General features: G+C 36.1%; 2 protein-coding genes across 4 annotated transcripts; both read left to right on the plus strand.

Annotated features, from left to right (window-relative positions):
* On the plus strand, positions 437-17,422 carry LOC18604312 (serine/threonine-protein kinase EDR1). 3 transcript variants are annotated; one of them, XM_018117831.1, is made up of 13 exons: positions 439-1,426; positions 2,870-3,307; positions 4,252-4,355; positions 4,715-5,982; positions 6,104-6,144; positions 7,924-7,992; positions 9,033-9,133; positions 9,695-9,773; positions 9,874-9,972; positions 10,160-10,228; positions 14,199-14,248; positions 14,338-14,514; positions 16,854-17,422. In XM_018117831.1, exons 1-13 carry the CDS (start codon positions 929-931, stop codon positions 16,984-16,986), a joined length of 3,126 nt encoding a protein of 1,041 aa, XP_017973320.1. In that variant the 5' UTR covers positions 439-928; the 3' UTR covers positions 16,987-17,422. The 3 variants fall into 3 exon arrangements, 2 of the variants coding, with proteins under 2 accessions (XP_017973320.1, XP_007036775.1); XM_007036713.2 differs by having other exon boundaries at positions 4,715-5,964; XR_001927184.1 differs by lacking the exons at positions 14,338-14,514; positions 16,854-17,422 and adding an exon at positions 13,802-13,945 and having other exon boundaries at positions 437-1,426.
* Positions 17,814-19,392, plus strand: LOC18604313 (peptidyl-prolyl cis-trans isomerase FKBP17-2, chloroplastic). Its single transcript, XM_007036717.2, has 3 exons — positions 17,814-18,323; positions 18,731-18,775; positions 18,862-19,392. The coding sequence occupies exons 1-3, from the start codon at positions 17,938-17,940 to the stop codon at positions 19,214-19,216; spliced, it is 786 nt and encodes a 261-aa protein (XP_007036779.2). The 5' UTR covers positions 17,814-17,937; the 3' UTR covers positions 19,217-19,392.

A 19,709-nucleotide genomic window follows, 5' to 3' on the forward strand; every position in this document is an offset into this window, starting at 1 on the left:
CAAAAGATAAAAACTGTAAGAATTAAATTTCAAGACTAACAATGCACGGTAGGAAAAAAAAAAAAANTCTTTTTCTGACTGTCAAGTTGCTCATTCAATATTATTCCATTTACTGTGCAGTTCACAACAATTTTCCAACTCATGGCCACTACCTTCCCAGTTGTGAGAAGAGTTTGGGGCTTTTTAAGGGAGGAGAGAGAGAGAGAGAGAGAGAGAGGTGTTTGCCACCAAAAACTTAAACTTTTTTATTTGGGACCTTGAAAATCCTTGTTGCCTCCACAACTCAAGTGGGTCATTCTTTGTTGTTTTTCCGGGAGGTCCTACTATCCCACTTGTTGGTCTTTGCTGCTTCTCTCTCTGCCCCCTGTTCAGTGTTTACATTAACTTTATATATATATATGTTTATATATATATATATTATATTATTATATATATATAAAATTTTTTCAAGCTACTCCCTTTTCTGTGCTTTCTTCCCTAATATCTATATCCAAAGAAAGATCCATTTTTTTCTTAATCTGGTTATTGAATTATTGTTGTTTTGTTTGGTTGTTAAAGGTGAAAGAAAGTCTGGTTTTTTTAGTATGCTCTGAAACTTTGGTTTTTTGTGGATGTTCCTTGTGTGAGGAAAGGAGGGTCTTTTCTTTGAATTGAAGCAGCTGGGTCCTTTTGATATTTGACAAGCTTTACTGGGTATTGCTTTCAAATTATGGTTGTTTTGGCGTTAGGATTTGATGGTTGATTTTTAGGGTAGCTTGAGAGAAGGTAATTAGGTAACAACAGAAAGGGGGTGGGATTTTGTTTTGTTTATATTTTGCATTTGATTAGTTTGAACTGAGATTTCATGCTTGGTCCAAGACAATGGAGATGTTTGTGGCCAGATTTTTATTTCTTTAGCATTGGATATGCTACGGCTTTGTGAAATAATATGAAGAATCTTCTCAAGAAACTGCATATGATGTCTAATCAATCAGAAGATGTAGAAGGGTCAACTTCATCAAGAGGCAACAACAAGTCCAGTGAAGTATCATCATCCCCTGAGAGGCCTTTGCACGCAAGGTCCCATCATAATCCTGAGCATAATAAACCATTTTCTGTTCTTTCCAATTGGTTGAATTCAGTTGCTAATAGAAAAAATCCTAGTCCACCATCCTCTTCAAATGTGAACAAGGAGGAAACTATGGAACCTACTGATTCAGTTAGTACCAGTGGTTTAGAGGCTGCTTTGGATGCTGTAAGGCGCGATTCAGGGTCTAGTAACTCAAGGGATCCTGATATAGAAGAGGAGTATCAGATACAATTGGCTCTGGAGTTGAGTGCCAGGGAGGATCCTGAGGCAGCTCAGATTGAGGCTGTTAAGCAAATTAGTTTAGGCTCTTGTGCTCCGGAGAATACTCCAGCTGAAGTTGTTGCCTTTAGATATTGGGTACGTTTCTCTCCTAATTCCCCTGTTTAATCCATTTAGCTTCTGTTTTTAAAGTCTTCTTTGGAAGCTTTTAGTTTAGTTCATGACTTTTAACTTCCTTTTCTTGGTTGAGTTTTAGGAATTTATCTACACTATGTACTATAGGTTGAGCTTTAGCCAACTGTTTTGCAGAAAATACATTGTATGAATGGGGACAATCATCTCTTTTCTTTTTTCCTGTTTCATCTCGAACTTCACGTTAAGTTTGTTGCATGATTTGGAAAGGTCTAGTATATAAAGCTGACTTTTTCATGAAGGTAATTTGTGCTTTAAGGGGAAAAGGCTTTCAAAACCAAAGCTAATAAAGTTCTGAGAATGGCTCTGTCATGCCCTGGTGATGATTGTGATCCTTTTCAATTGTCATTCTACCTTTCTTTAATAAAAGCATCAAAACATGGATATTAGTAGCATCTTCATAGCTTAAAGAACGTTTTCAGAGTCCCCTATTAATGCTGCTGTACATTTATCATTTTTCCAGTACCAAGGCAGTATTGTGGCTTGAACCACTGATGAGGACCTTTTTGGGGAGATGGTACAATGTTTGTAGAAAACTGACATTGAGACTAGATTTAAACTGGCAAAAGTCCAGGAACATTTAGTTTCTTAATCTTCGATTCTTAGTCCTTATAAAGATGCCATATCTGCACAGCTTGGAGGTTTTCCATTCTGGCCATGTTGTTTATTTCTTGTCTGTCAATTAATCTTATTGGACTTGAATTTGGCCCCTTTAAATCTAGCCCTCGTGTTTATTTAAATCATAGTCTGACATCGTATTCCTTGAAGTTTTAAGGTTGTAATTTCATCCATTTATTTCTTATCAATCGGCTAACTTTGTTATCAACTGAAAACTGTCCCTTTAACTTATTTCTTTTTTATTTTCAAATCTTAGTCTACCATCATTTCTTTTTTGTTTACAGTTGTAGTTATTCCTTCTAGAACAAAAGTTTCTCCTTGCAGTTTCTTAATATAGTGGCCATTGTAGAAATATTGAATCGTACGCTCTGGGATTCTTTCTATTCATTGAAAGACACACAAGTTCTGATAACTTTCATCTGAATAATGTAGTTTATGGTTTACATTAAATTCATTAACTTGTTTATTTAGTGATCGTTCCAGATCTACCTTCTTCCCAAAAAATTAATTATCATAACGAAAGTAGTCCATTCTCTTAAAAGTTACCAGGTTAAAGCATATATTGCATGGTGCAATGCTATAGGTTATCAGATTCTCTATGTTTGAGCTGTGCCCAACATTGCTAATGTGACTTTATGGACTATTGAAAATATCTGTTTCTCATAAGCAAGATTCCTTCCCATTGTCTGAGTTAGCTTTCTGGGGTTTATTTGCTAGACGTTTATTCCTTTCTAACCCAGCTCATATCGTAGATTTGTCCGTGCTTCACAGAATTACAATTCTCTTAATTATGATGACAAGATCCTGGATGGCTTTTATGACCTGTATGGAATTCTAAATGAATCCACTTCAGAAAGAATGCCTTCACTTCTTGATCTGCAAGGGACATCGGTGTCAGACAATGTCTCTTGGGAAGCAGTTTTGGTCAATAGGGCCTTCGATGCAAATTTGTTGAAACTTGAACAAAAAGCACTACAGATGACTGCAAGGTTAAGATCAGAATCTCTGGCTTTTGTAAGTAGCAATCTGGTGCAAAAGCTTGCAGTTTTAGTTTCTGAATATATGGGTGGACCAGTCGCGGATCCTGACAATATGTCACGAGCCTGGCGAAGTCTTAGTTACAGTTTAAAAGCCACCCTTGGCAGCATGGTTTTGCCACTTGGTTCTTTAACAATTGGATTGGCTCGTCATCGTGCGTTGTTATTCAAGGTACTTGCCCCACTTGTTCATTTTTTCTTTATTTATGGCTTGACAACTGGATTGCTCAAGATTTGCAAGAATGGTGTAAAGAGGAAGGTTCCATACAGCCAATCCCATGTTGTTGGAATAATTGATTGTTGATTTAATATTTAGGGTACAAATAAGCTTGGGTTTCTGTTATTAGGACTATTTACAACCATGTTTATGCAAAATTATAATAGAGTTGGCCTACTTGGGCGTTTTGCATGTTTTGCTTCTCATTATTCACAAGCATTCTGTCTAATCTGCATTATTGTTAGTATGCTAAGATATGTCAGGTCATCCATCAAAATGTATATTATGACTCACTTGTTCGTTATCTAGCAGCATTGGATGGTGCTAGGCGTGGAGAAAAGTTGCTAGAAATTTGAGGAGGAAAAAAACTATGTTAATTTAAATACGATTGTATTCATCTTAAATTCTGAATTAATGTGAGCGACATTGAGAAACAACAACTGCAAAAACAACAAACAAGCCTTTTCCCACTATTTGAGGTTGGCTGCTTGGATTATTGCGCCACTGTGCCCTATCTAAGATCATAATCAACATGGAGAAAAATGATAAACAGTTTTGAGGGAAAAGGGACAGCAATTAATGCTGCCAGAATGTCCTCTGAGAATGTCATTTTTGTGATTTTGTTTTGTACATTTTTAAATATTTTTGGTTTGTTTGAAGATCTTCAACGATACTTTTTTCCTATACAAAAAACTTCTCTCATTTATTTTTCTTATTTGTTGTAGGTCATGTACAATGTGTAGCCACCCTCTTGTACCCTTTGGCATTTTTCTTGGTGCTTGCATTTAGTTATAGGAAAATAACTTTTGTTTTAGCAGTTGGAGTTTATGGTTTAAAACGTGTGATCTTTGAATGACTTCTCCTCTATCAGTAATACTCGTTTCTTTGTGGTTTCATAGGTTTTGGCTGATAGTGCAGGCATTCCTTGCCGGTTGGTGAAGGGGCAGCAATATACAGGTTCTGAAGATGTGGCAATGAACTTTGTAAAGCTTGATGATGGAAGGTTATTTCTATTATGCATACATGTTTACTTTTTCCTCTACAAATCAGTCATCTGAATTGTTTAGGTTCTGTTTGCTTGGCAGTAGAATATAATTTATCATTTATGTAAGTAGGCAACAGTTGATTATTTTGTTCGAGTCAAAGTGTTTTTTTAGTTCTTTTCTGTGCTACCTTCGATATAAAATTCGGCAATTTTCATCTATGTTTTTGTTTTAGGGTTTGCTGTGTGGTTCTTGCATTTGTTTTTGAAAATTGCTGGACAAGATTTGGCTAGGCTAGTACTGCTTCTAGGTTTGAAAATTATTGGCATAGTTTGCAGAAGCTTAACTATTCATTAAAAGTGGTCCATGTATCTTTCAGGGAATACATTGTTGACCTAATGGCAGATCCTGGCACACTTATTCCTTCTGATGCAGCTGCATCTCATGTGGAAGATGGTGATTCTTTCTTTTCCACAAGTCCTTTGTCTAGAGACATTGATTCATCTCATGTAGCCTCTTCTAGCAGTGGGGTTTGGAGTTTATTTGAAGACAATTCCGAATTTGGGACACTGGAGAAGAGATCCAGGTTCAAAAACTTTGCTGCTGCAGGAAATCAATCTGATGAAAGAGGTGATCTTAATGCTTTTGTAAATTTATCTGGGACAACTAGAAGTGGGGAGCAATCCAAGGAATCCATGGATGACTTTAAAACCCCTTCCAACATGGAGGAGGCACCTGTGCGAGAACTTCCAAACAGACCTAATTATCTTTATTCACATATGAGATCTCCTTCCTGGACAGAAGGTGTTAGCTCCCCAGCTGTGCGTAGAATGAAGGTGAAAGATGTCTCACAATATATGATTGATGCTGCCAAGGAGAATCCACAACTAGCTCAAAAACTCCATGATGTGTTACTTGAGAGTGGTGTTGTTGCTCCCCCTAACTTATTCAGTGAGATTTATTCAGAGCAGTTAGATACATCAACTATTGAAGTCAGGTTGCCATTTGAAACTAAGGATGAAAGTAGACAGGGCACTGGACCTCAAGAAAGTAAGAATCAAAATGATTTTGGACCTTCTCATTGCTTGCCTCCTCTACCCAATCGCAAAGTATTTGCTAAAGCAAGCTCTCCTTGTAACCAACCTGAGCATCTTAAACCTGTGGAAGGCCTAGGGGTCACTTATCCATTTGATACAAGGGAAGTTATTGGACCACCTGTGTTATCGCAATCTGAAGCAGCTCCTATTCAATATGCCAGAAATGTCCCGGTTGCTGCAGCAGCTGCAGCAGCTGCAGCTGTTGTTGCATCTTCAATGGTAGTTGCTGCAAAAAAGTCAGGCACCGATTCAAATGTCGAACTTCCTGTAGCAGCTGCTGCTACTGCTACTGCAGCTGCTGTGGTGGTGACTAGTGCAGCTGTGACTAAGCATAATGAGCGTAGTGATGGAGATGTAGATGCAACTGGCTGTGAGTCACAAGGTAGTGGTGAAAGGGAGCATGATGCCTTGGGGTTAAATTCTGAAGGTGAGAGAATATCAGATAGATCAACTGGTAATGATAGTTCAAAGTCTGATGTTGCCCTTGATGATGTTGCGGACTGTGAGATTCCGTGGGAGGAAATCACCTTGGGTGAGCGCATTGGACTTGGTATCGATCTATTCTTCAGCTACATATTTTATGCTTTATCTTGTGTAGATAGTTTGATTCCAGGTTGTTTTCAATTAGTGTGATCTATTGTCATTAAGTTGCTGCATCCTTTCTGTTGCAGGATCATATGGTGAGGTATATCGTGGAGACTGGCATGGGACTGTGAGTTTTCTTATGCTTAGTCTTTAGTTTCTTCTCTAAATCTAAACAATTTACATTACTCCTGCATTGGAAAGCACTAAGATATTTTTATTGTCACTTAGAAAATATGATTTTCTATCATGCTTATTGGCTGGCCAGTCAACTTGGATGACTTGTAAAAAACCTGTTTGGGTGGTGGAAATGATTATAAGATGCAAAATATTACTGCTACTGTGACTTAAAAAATTATAGGACGCATTACTGAAGAAAGTAGCCTGAAAACAGTGAGGACAATACAAAGGAAAACATTAAGACAAATTGCATCAAAATAAAGGTGTAAGCAAAATGCTATCTGAAGAGCTTGATAAATATTGGGCCTTTATCCTCTGTATCATGTTATTTGGTATCCAATCTGCCAGGGTTTCATAAGATCATTTTCTAAAATTGTTGATTTCCTTTTCTTTTTAAGTATGGGAAGGACTGCTTTCAAAATTAATTTCTCTTCAACTTTTATAATATTCTTTCTCTAAAATGAGTTTTCCAAATATCCATCTAAGGAAGCAGGCTATTCTACTTGGCAAAAAGAGTTATTATAGCTTAAGATATACAGTCTTGCAATTTCAAACTCATTTCAACTCTTGACTTGGAGATGAAGTAATGCAACAAAATATTTTTGAGGACCAAGATCAGTGGCGGACTCAGGAATTTGCATGAGGGGTGGTTAAAGGGTAAATTTCATATATATAACAATAAAAAATTAAAAATTGAGTGGTGGCAGCTGCCATTCCCCACTATCCGCTTGGCTCTGCAACTGACCAAGATAGGGATATGATGGTCACCATATAACATGGCCTTAAAGGTCCAGCTGAAACAACACCACTTGATGATCCATGCATGTGGTGAAAATTCTCTGTGGGGCTGTTTGGAGCGTCAATATGATCAAAGTTTAGCATTGCCAAGTTGATAGAGGGCCTAATTGAAATATAATGATATTTTATGGTAACAAACAGTAGCGTATGGGTTGATATTCTAAGTAGAGTAAATTTATCTTGATAATCCCCTTATTTGGACAACAGTAACAGAAGTCAGACAGAAAATTGTCGTCGGGTTTGTTACAATTGAGCATTTTCTGGTTGAGTCTTTATAGCACTTGATAGTGGTGTTATCTCGCATCATTCAAGTTTAGAGTTTGTTATGGGCTTGTATACAGGTTGGCCTTTTTGCATGTTGCTAACTGTTTTTTGGTTGATAGCTTAACATGGTATTAGAGCAAGTTGTACGTTCTATTTGTTATCTACATACTATGGCCATTTTCTTTTAGTTGTAAGTGTTGGGCTTAAACATAAGGGAAGTGTTAATTGGTGTTATCCCTATCTTTTCATTTTAGGTTGGATGTTTAAAAGCACTACCAGAAATGACTGGTTTTCAAATGAACTTTGCTCCTACTGTTTCTGTCGTATTTATATGGGTTATTATCTATGTTAAACTTTTGGATAAGCTACTACAACTAGGATATTTGCAGTGTGTTTCTTCGCTATTCTATGGAACTGGTCTGCGTTCTTGGGGCTGGATAATGCATCCCATTTTTGTTTATTATGAATTGGATCATGCATACAGATTAACTAGTTTATACACAATGTAAATTTGGTTTTCAATCAATGTTATAACTTGAGTTTTCACTTTCCCACTTCTTGGATGGAAATCATTTGTTGTTCTATATATCCAGTAAACTTTGCCATATTATGTTGCTGTTCTTTGAAGGAGAAGATTTGACCACTCTCCCATTCTTTGATTTCATAGGAAGTTGCTGTGAAGAAGTTTTTGGACCAAGATATCTCTGGGGAATCACTTGAAGAATTCAAAAGTGAGGTATAAGCCTATACGTCCGCTTATCATATGCCAAAGCCTAAATGGATGTGTTCTTCATTTTATTGGAGATTTTTTTACCCTGAGTAACTGATTACGGTGTTATGAACTACGAAGCATCCTAGATCCCTAAAACTGAGTCAATCTGGTCCCACTTTATATCTTTCTATACTTCTCTGTCGGTCATTATGGCTGGAGTTGTCCAAGGGCCAAGCCGGCCCTCCCAGCTCATGAGCTCACTTTGTGTTTGGATGGGCTCTAGACACCTCTTTTAGATTTATTCGGCAGGCTATAAGAAAAAAAAATATAAACTCGTAAAGTTCTGGGCCAAGCATGGACAAATAATCCAGCCTAGCTCTTTTTTTTTGAAAGTTAATCCAGCCAAGCTTGGCCCCAATAAATATTTAGAAAATCTTATCATATATAATAGAACAACTATATTAAACTTATTTTTCAACGTTAATCCATTTCTTTTAGGAAAATTATCTTAGACATTGCTTGTAGAGTTTTTTAACTTCACAAGCCTAGTTAGAGGTTGTCATGTGTTCCATTAAGGCATATTTATGAAAATTAATAACTAATTCTTAAATGGACATATGAAAACCATCTAATCCTGCTTGTGGTGTTTAGAAAGTCCACTGTTTGTGTATAGAATTATAATCCTTTATACACACACACACACACACACACACACTCAAAATTCAGGCTTAATGAATGGTCTTGGTTTTTAAAGAATGGTCTTGGTTTTTAAAGATCAAGTTCTGCACACCGAGTGGTTGAACCAATGAAACCCCGAAAGTTATAACCGTTTTCTTGAGAAACTAAAGCATTCGTTTTCCCATTTATATGACTGCATGTCAGTAGTCTATTTGAATCTCATTAATAGCCTTTCCTTTCTGAATGATTTCGTTAGACATGATCACAGTTCTTTTGCAGGAAAGATTTTCTCTAATTCACACTGCACTTTATCCATTGTCCCCCTCCATTTACTTGTTCAAACTACTTCTTTTGTAAATTACAATGTTTAAATACTAATTTTGTAGGTCCGAATCATGAAAAAGCTCAGACATCCTAATGTTGTTCTTTTCATGGGAGCTGTAACTCGTCCTCCGAACCTTTCAATTGTTACAGAATTTCTTCATAGGTATGTTGTAACTCTATCTCTTTTCATAATTTTGTTGGAACCTTATTTGCAGTTTGAAGAAAGTGTCTGATTTTTCTAACCCATCATATAGACAATTTAATACATTTTAAGGACTTCTTGTGGTGACTTTCTAACATTAGATCATTACAATTAGTTTTGGCTCAGCAGCTTAGTAAAAATTATGTGTCAACTCATAAGTTGAGCTATTTCATAAATCCTCGTCATTGTGTCATGTTTATTGTATCAGCAATTAAATTATGAGTAGAAGACAAAGAGGGCTGAAAGATGAATTTACAATAAGCAAAGGGTGTGTGTTGAAAACTACTTTTTGTATTGGAAGGGTAACTGAAATTGTGCCCTAATGGATAAACTTCTGCTGGAGGCATGGTTCTGGAATTTGAACTTGCTCATATGAGCATTGTTGACTCTTTAATTCTTATTGCTTTCATTTTTGACTCTTTTCTTCAGTCTTAATGATTTCCTAAGTGCTAAGCTTTTCATTTATTCACTTTGTTATATATGTTGTATTATCTAAGTATTTTGGCATCTTGCTTTTTGCAGAGGTAGTTTGTATAGATTAATTCACCGGCCAAACAATCAATTAGATGAGCGGAGGCGTTTGAGGATGGCTCTTGATGCTGTATGATTCTGTATTCTTGCCTTATATTTCAATTGTTTGCTTAAAGTGCACTTAATGGCTTTGCTGGGTAACTTTTTCTTTTGAATGCTTGAACTTTCAGGCTCGGGGAATGAATTACTTGCATAATTGCACTCCAGTGATAGTACATCGTGATTTGAAATCTCCAAATCTTCTAGTTGATAAAAACTGGGTTGTAAAGGTTGCGTTTTATCTCTTCACTATGATTTCTGGTCCTGTTAGAAATTTCTTTTATAATAACTCTGCCTAGGATGAAATTTTGATTTAGGTTTGTGATAAAGGTTGCATTTTATCTCTTCATTATGATTTCTGATCCTGTTAGAAATTTCTTTTATAATAACTCTGCCTAGGATGAAACTTTGATTTAGGTTTGTGATTTTGGGTTATCACGAATGAAGCACAGCACATATCTATCATCAAGGTCAACTGCAGGAACGGTAATGCCAAACAGATTGTTCTCTCTTTTTCATTTAACTACTTTATGTTTTATTCATTTATTTTCTGTTGTATGTAGCTGATCCCATCTATTTTAAGAGTAATAGCATGTTTGTAATAAATGAGTTCTGCAAAAAAATTATGGAATTTGTTTGAAATCTATATTTTTCTTTGTTCAAAAATTTATAAAACTTTGATTTTAATTTCAAACATGGTAATTTATTTATAAATGATTTTACTGCAAAACTCGTTTTCAAATATAATGAATGAACCCTCTTTTCCGTTCGGTTGCCAACATGCTTTATGGATTAGTGTAAGTTGATGTTTATTTTCTGCTTTATACTCTTGGGCTCTCGTTTCTTGCTTCCTCTCTTGGCAATTCATGCAATGCTAATTTAGGGAAATGTAGGATTGACTAGTGTATGGTGTCAATGAAAGTTGATTTGGATATGCACATTATTGTCTGTATGCTAGGTTGGTAGATGTATTTGCTAGAAAAAAGAATGTAGGATGGTAAAGTTAGGCCATAACTTGGGTAGATTGGGATGAATAAATCACCAAAAGAATAGTATTATGAAATGTTTTTATATGATTACATTCAGATTAAAATGCACAAGGTTGGTGAGCTTTCTTTCAAGGAAGATCCTATTGAGGGTTCTTTTACTGGAAAGATGAGCTAGCACTGCGCTTTAGTAAATAGGATGAACTAAAGGAGGCAAAAAGGAGGATTGGGCAATCTCAATGCACCAAAATATGGTGGTATGGTGACAGAAGAGTAAGGTAAATTAGGTATTTCATGAAGTAAAGTAGTAGGTGGTAAAGTGGATAGCTAAGGAGGATTTTCAGTGGTAAGAGGTAAGGAGATCAAATAGTGAAGATAAGGATATCTAATAGTGCAAGGTGTGAGATCCAAAAATAGGAAATTAGGAGGTTAAGTGGAGATCGGGAGTAGTAATAAAGGGCAGAATAATGCTATTTGACCCTACTTTTGTCCTTATTATTTGTCCCCCTTGATATGCAAAATTTCATTGGATAATCTGATGTTGAGGTCTACCAATTTATGACATGTCAATTTATTCATATGGACAATGTTTAAAACTGAATCAATGAATTGTTGCTACACTGAGATGGACTAATAATAGAGACAAATGTGTAGGGTCAATAAGCAACTTCCTAGAAGGAACTAGGAAGTTTAAAATACTGTTAGGTGAGCAAAAGTAGTAGTTGGAAGCAAAGTTTTGATTATCACTATGGATGGATACAAAAATAACAATATTAATTTGAGGAAAGGATTGATATTCGGATAAAGAGTTGAAAAATCTTGATTGAAACAATAGTATATATTCATTCATATTTTAAAAGTATAATATATCATACATATGATATATAAAAACATAATATATGATATGTAGTGATTTGCAGTGTCATTGACATAGATAACAAATTTTAAAATTTATCTGATAAAAACTTGAAACAATTTGAGAAATATTCAAATAATTTTGACCATGATGCTTTCTACAATTTCCTTTTGAAAATACATTGAATTTAATATAATATTCTTCAAATCATTCGTTATACACCCCTAGATCTTAATGATTATTTAAGTTTTATGGTTGAGCAAATATTTTCTTGTAATTCTTTTCTGTATAATTCACATTGAAACTTTTTCTTTTAACATACTAATAAGGTAATTAGCTTTCAATCGTTGGATTTTCTGCTCTTTTTTTTTTTCATTAATTGGATTTTCTTATCTTTTTATAGCTCAAATAGCTCGAATTTTCTTGTCCATGGCTTGAATCCATTTCTCCTCCATGGCTTCTTCAAAATTCTAATGGTCAATGTTGGCAAATAAACAAAATAAGTTTGCATCTTTTAACCTTTGAGTTTTACTGTAAAATATTCTCAAGACTTAGATATTTTGGGGGGTTTTTTCATTCAAAGACGAACCAATGAAGATGAAAGTGGTGATGGAAATGGTGAAGTTGGTGGAGTATCTTTCTCTTGAACTTCTTGGAAAGTCTCTTTCATCTTCAAAGTATGGAAGGTAATCATAAGACCCTTCCTTTTCAGGGTTTCAATCCCATGATGCATATTCATCAAAATCCACATCTCTACTAACTACGATCCTTTCATTGCTTGGATTGAACAACTTGTATCCCTGTGAATTCTTATCACCACCGATGAAAATAAGCATCTCACTTTGAGCATCAAGTTTGGATCTCTCTTGTTCGGGAACATGAACATAAGCAATGGATTCAAAGACTCTTAAATGTGACACTTGGTCTCTATCCACTCCATGGTTCTTGGGGCGTCACATTGTTTAGGCTCTTGGTTGGATTATGATTTGAGAGATGCACTGTGTCATGGACCCATGTTTTTAACTCGAAAGACAGGTCTGAGAGGTGGAGGAAGGCCTTTATTTATAAACCTAAGACTCACATCTCATCTCTTACTGATGTGGGATCTGTGATATTCAACCTCACCCAATTGTGCAACGGTCTATTGTACTGACTCTTTACCCATAAAGGAAAGGGATCCTTACACTGGTCCGAGTCTACCTCAATCCTGATATCTCTCATGGGGATCACGCATTAGTGAAGATTTGAGTTTGCTTTGATACCACTTGTCATGGATCCATGTTTTTAACCCAAAAGATATGCTTAATAGGTAGAAGAAGGCCCTTATTATGCCTAAGACCCACCCTATCTTTTATTTATATAAGATCCATGACATACTGCACATGGCACAGCCTTAGCCCAAAACTCCTTTGGCATGTTCTTTGACTTGATCATGGTCCTTATCATATTGAGAATTGTTTCGATTCATCCTTTCAGTAACTCCATTATGTTGGGGTGATTTTGGTACTATTAAAGGACGACAAAAACCATTCAACTCAAAAAAAAAACTTAAGCTCATTAGATGTAAACTCACCACCTCTATTAGTTCTTAATGATTTAATCTCATACCAACTCTCTTTTTCAACAAAGGTTTTGAACTTCTTAAATGCATCAAATGTCTCCGACTTGTGTTTTAAGGGTAAATACAAGTCTTCCTACTATAATCATCAATAAAATGCACAAAGTAAGAGCTTTTACCAAAAGATTGAGGCTTAATAGGACCACAGACATTGGCATGAACAATGGTGTGAGTGCCCACCAATTTCCGACAGTTACTTATTTAGATAAAATAAGGCTATCCTTGGTTCATCAAAAATGTCAACGGAAATAAATTTTGAGGTGGAAGGAAGAAAAATTGAATTAGTAGATCTACTTATCCTTATATACAAACTATAGCAGTCAGAAGCTCATTCCTTATATTTCTTTTTCCTTTTTTTCTTTTTAACGTCGTTTTCTTTCAAATTTTCTATGAACCAAATAGCATGTAAGAAAGATTTAGGGCCGGGGGGAGGGGGGGGCGGAGAATACCCTTTAATAGGCCACATTTCAAGATCCTCACATAGCTAAACTTCCATCTTGCTTGTAATGTTGTACTAAACTATCTATATAGCTACATAACTATAATTAGATGTGGTAAAATAACAATGAAATACATTAATGCTAAAATTGCACATGCAGTTGAATCACATGCCTCTAGATGTCCATTGGGATGGTCAATGTTGAGGTAAGGCTTTTCTGCTGTGGCATAAAAAATTTTCAAGGTGATGTAAGGATATAGTAGACTCATATATGAAGGACAGAACACAGAAGTTGCATTTATAGGTAATCCTAAAAAAATATCCTGGTTCAGTAGTTTCAACTATTTTAATGTTGAAAGCATAGATTCATTCCTGTTTCATCTTTATATTAGAATGGGATCTGTCTATCAGACTATCTGGAGAAATTATAATTGTAATGTCATCAACTATGCTCTGCACCATGTTTTTTCATTGTTTGCCAATGCTCAAGTTCTAGTTCTACCATTTGTGCTGTACCTTTGAATTAATCAAGTCCATGTTGTATTGCTCTTGTCCAGGCTGAGTGGATGGCTCCAGAAGTACTACAAAATGAACTTTCAGATGAAAAGTAGGCTTTTTTAGTGTTATTTCACAGTACTATTTTTGTCATTATCCTAGAATCATTTAATGGTCATATAAACTATGGTCAATATGCAGGTGTGATGTTTATAGCTTTGGAGTTATATTATGGGAGCTCTGTACATTGCGACAACCATGGGGAGGAATGAATCCAATGCAAGTGGTTGGTGCAGTAGGATTTCAGCACCGTCGTCTTGACATTCCAGATGACATAGATCCTGTAATCGCAGAAATTATTAGAAGGTGTTGGCAGACGTGAGTATATTTTTTTATTATTGCCTTTATTTTTGTTTCAGATTAAATATTGTGATTTAATACAGCCAATTCCCGAAAAACTCATGCGCACATAGTTGCACTATACTGTTTGGGTTATCTTGAACTTAGAGCTGGCTTACTATTTTTATTACCATAGGAGATACACTTCTAGATATGAATCTGTAGCTTAAAAGGAGACAATGCTGTAGATGTTCACGTTTTGTGTCATGGTCTATATGTTTAAACATTGTTGCTTCAAACTATTTTCTATTGCTTTTTTGCTGAACCAGTTCTTCGGGCTGACCAATTCTTTCTTTAGAACTTAGTCTACCTTTTAGTTGACCTTCCTCTTAATTTATCTTCATAGTAATTCTCAGTCTCCTGAACCTGGGTTCTGCTTTTTAAATCTTGAAAGGCTGTTTAAGACCTTTGTCACGCATGCCTGAAAGGCTGTTGCTTTAAACTATTTTTCTATTGCTTTTTTGCTGAACCTGTTCTTTGGGCTGACCAATTCGTTTTTTGGAACTTTTTCTACCAGATTTTATTATTATACTAATTCTCAGTCTTCTGGCCCTGGGTTCTGCTCTTTAAATCTTGAAAGGCTGTTTAAGACCTTTGTCACACATGCCTGTGTATGTATTATATGTGTTTAAGCCGTTCATGCGCCCCTTAATTGCAAGCAATGCTACAACTAAAAGAGTGTATGCATGTATGTATGTGCCATTTATGTATTAACTTGAAAGTTCAGAACAATGTTTTCCATTCAATGCGAAGTACAGAGTAATAACCTAACTACCTTTTTAGTGTGTAAGAAGTTTGGAAAAGTTATGAGTCATTCTTATCTTCTATTTAAAGGAATATTTGAGGGACTGGGCTTTCAGAGGCATTGTTTTGTGCTCTTAAAGAAAGTGTCTCATGCTGTTTTGTAGTTAATTAGCTGTCCTGGTGGAGTCTGGATAATATCTTCACCATGAAATAGGTTAGATTTTAGTGGCTAGTAATTTGCAGAAGCATTATGCTCTCTAGCCTTCTGCATACTTATTATTATTATCTTTTATTTTGTGAGTGTGTGGAAATATATAGTCATATAGGAATGAAAGAGAGAAAGGAGAGAGAAAATTAAAGTTGTTTGGAATTGCACATTTTATTAACATTTTTTTAAGTAGAGACCATATATGAGAAGTGAGAGTTGAGAATACAAGCATAATTCAAATATGAATCAAATGAGTAATATGTCCAAAGTAACCTCTTAGTGTCTTGTTTGGTTGTTTTGTTAATTCTAGAATTTAGTTTGTTTTTACTAACTTGGTTGAGACCAAATTAGATTCTCCTTTCTATATTAGTATAGATACAAAACTATTGTAGTAAACTTTTTATAGACTCAGTGCCTTAGTCCTCTCAACTCTACCTCAGTGGAATAAAAATTTCTTGTTATGGACCGAACTTTTATGTCCATTATCAGAGATTGTCTTAGCTGTGTTCGCTTTGATATTTAACTTGATGTTCTAGCCAAGGAGAAAAAAGATTTATGCACTAGTATATATTTTATCAAAGATTTGATAAATCTTTTATTGAAGCTATTTATACCAACTTCAATAGGATTCTTTCGGGACAAGCTATATTTGGACTTGCCTGCATATGGGCAGTACTCTGAAGACCTGGCCAAAATTTGAACCTTTGTCTTGGGTGCCTATCCAAGCCTTTCCATGTTGTGACTTCAGATGATAACGTCTAATCCTCTGTTTATCTGGAAGAAACCTAAACTATTGAAATGACACTACAAAATCAAATCCATTTGACTATGAATTTTTATGCTTTTGCTAGCCTATTGGTTTGAAAATCAACTTAGGTGCGGTTTGGCATGGCGGGCTCCCAGGTCACTGAAGCCCCAGTTCCTGGCTGGACCCTTCCCTCCTGCTGTGCTAAACAGGGCTTTAGTTTAGAAGTTGATTAATTGATAGTCTTGGTGTGTGTGCAGTTGACAGTCTGGCTGGTATAACTGGCCAATTTTTTGAAGGCTCATGAGTTGATCTAATTCAAAACCATTTGCAAAAGATGGGAGAATAGTGGTCTTAATCTATTGTATGCTCCATTTGTACTTTGTACAGATCTTGCCATCTTAGTTTGCTTAACTTGACCTTTACTTGTCAGTCTGAATTTCTATATCTGTGTTTTATTGTTAAAGTTTGAAGTTTGATAAATGTTAAAGATTGCTGCTGTGTTTTAGAGATGAACTCTATATTATTATGGTTGTTGCAGTCTATAAGATGTAGTTATAGATGCATTTGAATGTGTTAAGGCCGATAGGCAGAACTGATCTGTCTTCTTTAAAATTGTAGAGATCCAAAACTGAGGCCGACATTTGCAGAAATTATGGCTGCTTTGAAGCCACTGCAAAAGCCTATAACGAGTGCACAAGTACCTAGATCAACTGCATCTTCAAGTAGTGCCCACGAGAGGGGTCAGCCATGAAGTGTTGCAGAAGGCCTAGCAGGCAAAGAGAGAAAGCTCAAGACAGAAGTGACTGAGGCTTCATTGAATTACCCACAGTTGGCAGGCCCTGAGCTATTTGGGACAAAGTATGAGTACACATGATTGAAGATTACATAAAATTTACTCCGATTTGGGATGATTTGATTCTTTTTGCACTTTTTCCTTTTTGTTTTATTTTGTTTTTTTCCCCTTTTTTGGGGTATCAGTGATGCAGCCATTTTAATTGTTATGCATTTGTTTGTAAAAAGAAAAATGAAAGTTGTTGTAATCAATGTTTTGCCTCATTTTGTGTTCAAGGGGGCTTTTACGGTTGATAATGTGAACTGAAGAAAGATGCAAATAACTGAAATCATTTTTAAGCTGTGTACAGTGATCATAGGCAAGGGAGTCAAAAAAGTAGATTTTAATCAGTTCATTTTTTGAGCTTAGCAAATAATGTTAGCTTGGTACTTGTTAGGAATTTTGATGCTTGAGGTGGTATGAGTGACTCATAGTAAACATTATAAGGTGAAGATTTTTGCTGTCATGGCTTCATAATAAGTGTTGGCTTAGGGAAGGATTTTGTTCTGAAGGATGGTGCAGTTCAAAATTTGCAGCTTCCATTGATGCCATTTTCACTTATAGTCGTTTCCAGCCATTCATTCTTGGCCCAAACACTAACATTACCTCTGTCTGGATAAATAATCTTTATCTCTTGGTCATCCTTTTCAAGAATAAGTTATTCCTCCATAATTGCAACCAAACAGTTCCCCTTAGAAAGCAATAGAAAGGAAGAGGGTAGATACTTGATAGACCTAATGTTTTAAATCCTATCACCAGTAAGGATAAGGTAGGACCAGCCTCTCTCCACAAAAGTGAGGAGGATATTTTCTTTCTTCCTGCTGCCTCTGAAGCTTAGTTTCTTAAGCCGAGATTTTATCAATCCCTTAAATGGCAGCCTTCTTTGGCTCCCCACCATTTCTGTCTCACCCACTAACAAGAACTCCCCATTTCTCTTCTTCATCCCAAGCACCTCCTCCTACTCCTCCTTCACCACCAAACCCATCTTCACAATCACAACCACAACCTTCCACTCCATCTCCACAGCTAAGCACAACTTCATCAGAGCAGCAACCACCAGCCACGGTAAGAGTGCAACAACAAGGGCCCCCTAAACCTCCCACCAATGTTGAAACCACAGACTGGATAGCTTCCTCCTTGACCAGGCGCTTCGGGCTCGGTGCAGGCCTTGCATGGGCTGCGTTCCTTGCTGTTGGAGTGATCTCTGAACAGATTAAGACTCGCCTTGAAATTTCTCAGCAAGAAGCAAATACAAGGTATCTAACCATAAGTTCTCTCTCCACATCCGCACTTTAGAACTCAATTCTATGTTTACCTATAACCAGTCATCCCCGTGTCATACCACTTAAGATAAGTTGAATTCATATAAAAACTTTTTGGCTGTCTATTTCTTGCCTTTGAAATTTCTTATAATCAATTATCCACTGGACTGGATAGATACCTTCCACCTTAACTTCACAAAGCTTCAACTACTATTTGGTATTCTTTGTGCACCATATTTACTTCTTACTTGGTCAGGATAATGGCTGATCAAATAATCCAATGCAAGAGTTTATTCAACAAACCTTCAAATGGATCGGCGATTGAAATTTATTGAAACCTGTTTGTTGTGTATGAGTCTTGAGACTAGTTCTTCACTAACCACACTCATTGTTTTGGACAGAGATGCTGAGGAGCAAGAGGAGGTTGTGCTGCCTAATGGCATAAGGTATGTTTTCTTCATTGCCTATGCATCTATATGAAATAGATGCCAACATTTTCTTAGGCTGATTAATAATATGGCATTTAAAACAGGTACTATGAGGTGAGAGTTGGTGGAGGGGCTTCACCAAGGAATGGAGACTTGGTGGTGATTGATCTCAAGGGAAAAATTGAAGGCAGTGGTGAAGTATTTGTTGATACATTTGATGGAGGCAAGAAGCCACTTGCTCTAGTGATGGGGTCAAGGCCTTACAGCAAAGGAACGTGTGAAGGGGTAGAATCTGTATTGAGATCAATGAAAGCAGGAGGTAAAAGGAGAGTCATAGTTCCTCCCAATTTGGGGTTTGGAGAGAATGGTGCAGACTTAGGCTCAGGTGTCCAGATTCCGCCGTCTGCAACTCTTGAGTACATTCTTGAGGTTGATAAAGTCTCCATTGCACCTGCATGATTCTTTTTGAAGGAAAGAGCCATAAATTAAACTAAACTAAACTGCATGTATTTAGTGCGCTTTCACAGTTTTATGAGTTGTATATTGTTTTCCTGTTAGATCATGAATGCATACACAGCAAAAGCAAATTTATTAAAAGGAACTCAAACTTCTATTTAGTCCAGATTGGTTTCTCATGTGAAAATGTGTTCATGGGAAAAGAAAGCAGATTTGCTCTAAAGGGTAGACTTGAACTAGTTTTGCTAGGACTGGAGTTAGGAATAAGCTGTTTGTTTAGGCTGGAATGAAATAATTATTCTTGCTTACTTTGAATGAAAACAGAACAACCATTGCTTAAGAACCATTAAACTGATTGAGGCAACATTTTAATGTTGAAGAACAATCATGTAGTTTGTGATCACAAATAATTTTGTCGGCCTTTTGTAGGTGGCAAATTATAATTTTGTACATATCATAAAATGAAATGAGAAAAATATTGATAAGAAGATAATTA

This window comes from Theobroma cacao, chromosome 3 (genome assembly GCF_000208745.1).
Source record: "Theobroma cacao cultivar B97-61/B2 chromosome 3, Criollo_cocoa_genome_V2, whole genome shotgun sequence".
Classification (NCBI taxonomy): Eukaryota; Viridiplantae; Streptophyta; class Magnoliopsida; order Malvales; family Malvaceae; genus Theobroma; species Theobroma cacao.